General features: G+C 48.2%; 1 protein-coding gene across 1 annotated transcript in view; it reads right to left on the bottom strand.

Moving 5' to 3' along the window:
* Positions 1 to 367: 367 nt before the first annotated feature.
* The window catches only part of LOC104273993 (serine/threonine-protein phosphatase 6 regulatory subunit 2-like), a gene marked incomplete at its 3' end in the record, with an annotated part of 26151 nt that continues 22751 nt past the window's right edge, over positions 368 to 3767 (bottom strand). Inside the window, exons 3-4 of the mRNA XM_009869501.1 lie at positions 1249 to 1435; positions 368 to 505 (exon numbers count right to left, since the gene is read on the bottom strand). Coding sequence (XP_009867803.1) covers positions 368 to 505; positions 1249 to 1435 — 325 coding nt within the window. The remainder of the gene's footprint in view (positions 506 to 1248; positions 1436 to 3767) is intronic.

Consider the following 3767-nt stretch of genomic DNA (forward strand, 5'->3'; position numbering starts at 1 on the left):
AAACAAGCAACTGTCCCAAATGATGGGCCTAAAATTCTCAACACCGGGAAAGATGACATGTTTCCTTTGTCAGAGCTCCACAGCAAGAACAGCTACAGTAAGCAGTGGTTGCTACATGGAAAAATCAGTTGAAAATCCTTTACTGCCAGGGACTGAACCAGGCTGCTTCTGCCCTGCAAGCCACAACCAGGCTGGAGCACCCCAAGTCACCCCTGTGCAGGCTCTAGTGCTCAGGAAAATAGTTTTCAGAAGAGCGGATCCACTCTCGTAACAAACAACAACAAGAATTATGTTTCTTTAAGACACAAACAAACCAACCAAGCCCCTCGTTCCCATCTCGTAAAGGCAAAAAGCAGGAGGTTCTCACATTCAGCACTTCCTGCCGCAGAGTCGCGGGCTCCACGCAGCTGATGAGACGAAGCAGCAGGTCCATCATCGCCGATGTATCTATATGCTTTAGCACCAGGCTAATAAATTTGTCTTTTTTCCTTAAAAACGCGATCACCTAAAAATAAAAGCGTCGCCATCAGTTGCGAGTACAACAGACACGGCACACAGAACTTCCTGAACTTCACCTTCTTCTCTCAGCCAATCAATCCTGAGGCAAAAAGGCTACAAGGTGGAGAAGTTGTCCAGAGAACGAGAGAGCAACGCTCTCGTTTCGAGGCAATACAATCAGATCTTTATACCTATCTTTTCTTTCCTCCATGCAACAAAGAAACCCCAGCCCCCAGAAATAAAAGCCTCAGGAATATGGTGAAGCTGGAGAATTCCCATTCCACTGAGGCTCTCTGACAGCCTTCATTTAAAAAAAAGAAATAAATCAATTTTGAATTGGAACGCACGTCTTCTCAAAAGCCCGTTCAGCTCAGGTTTCCAGCAGCCCTTTTGTGGGCACGAGGCTGAGGCGTTGTTCGTGTAATGAGACGATTCTGGGCCATGATCGAAAGATGCCTCAAAAAGCTTCAGTACGAGAACTAAAGCTTCAGCCGTGGCACAGGAACAGCCCAGCCACCGCAGTCCTGAAACCAAAACCACGCAAAGTTGCCTAAACGAGCCGGCATCTCCCTCAACCGAAGAACCCAAAGAACTTTTCAAAGCCCACGTTTCAATTCCAACCCTCCAGAGCTCTTTTTCTTCTCTAAGAACACAGCGAGATCAGGAGGGCAGCGACGCCGCTGCCAGCCAGCCCGGAGAGCGTTAGTGAATTCATTTGTGCTCACGTATCAGGACAAATCTCATCACTACCTGTTCCGTTTTTCTTGCAATGAGATTCCCAATAGTCTTACTGAAGAAACTGGCAAGCAAAGGGTTCAAAGGAGGCTCGTGATCCAAGAAGTCGTAGAGGATGTTCAGCAGAGTCTCATCCCCTCCGAGCTTGTCGTTGATCTGCGGCACATCCGAGGTCAGCAGTTCGCAGGCGGTGTTTGGGTATCTGCAAGGACAGAACCAGAGCAACCCAAGGTGAAATGAAAACTCTCAAGAAAGTCTCCCCTTGTGCAAGTCACGAAGAGTAGGAGGATTGCCCTTGCTGGAGACTGGGGGGAAAAAAAGCACAGGAGAATCAATGAGCATCGACATTAAGGGGGTATTTTCAAGAAACACCATTTCCGGCGGCACATCATGCATTTGCTGGGATTTTTCCAGCTGAATTATGCATCTCAGCTGCCTTCAAGCAGCCGTTAGCTTAATCACCTTTGATACACTTAAAGTTTCTTAAAAACCCTTTAACATGAAGCTATTTGCATAACTGAGATTAACCCCAAAAATTAAAGGTTGATTTGAAGAATGTGTATTTTCAAGTTTCTGTAAAGTGTCTGAAGAATTACTCTTTCCACTAGTGGAGCTGAACTGAAATGAGCATTTTATCCATTTACGTATTTAAATCAGGAGGAGTAGAATACAGAGACAAGACGTAAGCTCTAACACAAAACTCCTACCGAATGAGCATAAACTATGTGCAGGCAAGCAATTCCTCGCCCATTTTTCAGTAATGTCTTGTTTTTCAGAAAACATCGCTGTGCCTGGTTTAGTTCAGATCAGAATGTAAAACAGTATTTGACAGCTAATGAAATCCCTTTTTTGTGACCTTGCTTCTTGCTCTTCCAGGTGGTGCTTTAGAAAGAGATTTACAATCAGAAAAGGTATGTGATTACAATTAGCATTATGTCTATAAGCAGACAAGGGCTCAAATACCGACGAACACTCCTACAAAACAAGCATCTAACACCAACAAAACGTCGCTTTTGACAGAGACTGAAGTTTCTTCAGGCTGAAATCCGGTGCGACGGGTCAGCGGGAGGTGCAGCTGCCAACACCTCCCCTCGCCTGGCTGTTGCTGGGTCCCTTTTCAAACCTCACCTGAGCGTTTCATCCTTAGGTCAGTGTCTTAACTCCACGCTGCAGCTACTGTCCTTTCCAAAAAGGGCTGAAGAGAACCCCTTCACCAGCACCCAGAGGTTACTGTAACCAAACCCAGCAGGGCGTCAGGACGGCGAAACCCAAGCTAGCACTGAACTTTAATCCGATTTTCACAGTTTCAGTGATAGATATGATCCTAGAGTCAAAAGGCAGCTGGAATTTATTTTTAAACCGTGATTTACTCTCATCCCACTAATTGTTTCAAGGCTCTGACAGGGCGCGCTGGAGCGGTTCTAAGCACAAAGCAGCAGCCCTGAACTCCAAACTTCCCCACCGAGCGCCCGTTCTTCCCCGGGTTTCCTAAAGTAGTTTTCATTTGTTATCAAGTGACAGAGATTAAATATAAACCCTGTCCTTCACAGCCCGAGCGTCTTCTCTCTGTCAGCAGAGCTGGGTTTGTTTCGTTTTTTTAAAAACAAAAAGAAAATTACCATGTATTTTAATAACAGCCATGTAAATAACACTGCTAAGAGATCCTACAGAACACTCCTGTTGGGAATACACGTTCATTCTTTAAACAGTGCACTTGCTTTCCCAATGAAAATTGTGCCATTCCCTAAGGCACAAATCCAACGGATTTCCCACTCAGCAGCTGTGCAAGCTCTGCCACCGTTTGTAACCTCAGACACAGGACAGCACCAACATCAGTGCAAAACGCTCCCGCAACAACACGACCCTTCCTACAGCACGAAGGGAATAACTTCATTTCTGTAGACCGGTGGAGCTGGAATCATACTTCAATACACAGCAGGGTGGATTTTTTTTCTTCCGAGCCTTAATGTCAAAGGCAAAAAAGCGCAGCGAGAAGAGCCGTGGGCACGAGCAGGCTCCTCTCACACTGCTGCAGCAAGACCTGCGGGTGCGTAACAGGATCTGGGGCACGCGTTTATCTGGGCTTTTTTCGTAGGTGAAATTAGATTCCTGCTCTGAACCTCACTAAGGGAAAAATCAAGAAGAAAACAGCACCTCCCAAACTCGAAACGGGCCGCTTTGCTCTCCCAGCCCCCAGACATGGCGGGGGGAATGGCGGGTGTCCCACTTCTGGCAGTGCTCCCTCCGCCGGTGACCCCCTCGCGGAATCATCGTCAGGCTTGGGAAAGAGCAGCTCGGCTCTCGGCGCGACAGGACGGACACCCAGATCGCTGGAAGCCAGACCAAAGGGACTGGGAAAACCCCACGTCGCGTCTTCAGTGCAGCGCGTCCGAGCACGCTCCCCTGCAGGCAGCCGCGGGACCACCGGCAGGGGAAGCCAGACCAAAGGGACTGGGAAAACCCCACGTCGCGTCTTCAGTGCAGCGCGTCCGAGCACGCTCCCCTGCAGGCAGCCGCGGGACCACCGGCAGGGG

This window comes from Apaloderma vittatum, unplaced genomic scaffold, assembly GCF_000703405.1.
Source record: "Apaloderma vittatum isolate BGI_N311 unplaced genomic scaffold, ASM70340v1 scaffold5115, whole genome shotgun sequence".
Taxonomy (NCBI): domain Eukaryota; kingdom Metazoa; phylum Chordata; class Aves; order Trogoniformes; family Trogonidae; genus Apaloderma; species Apaloderma vittatum.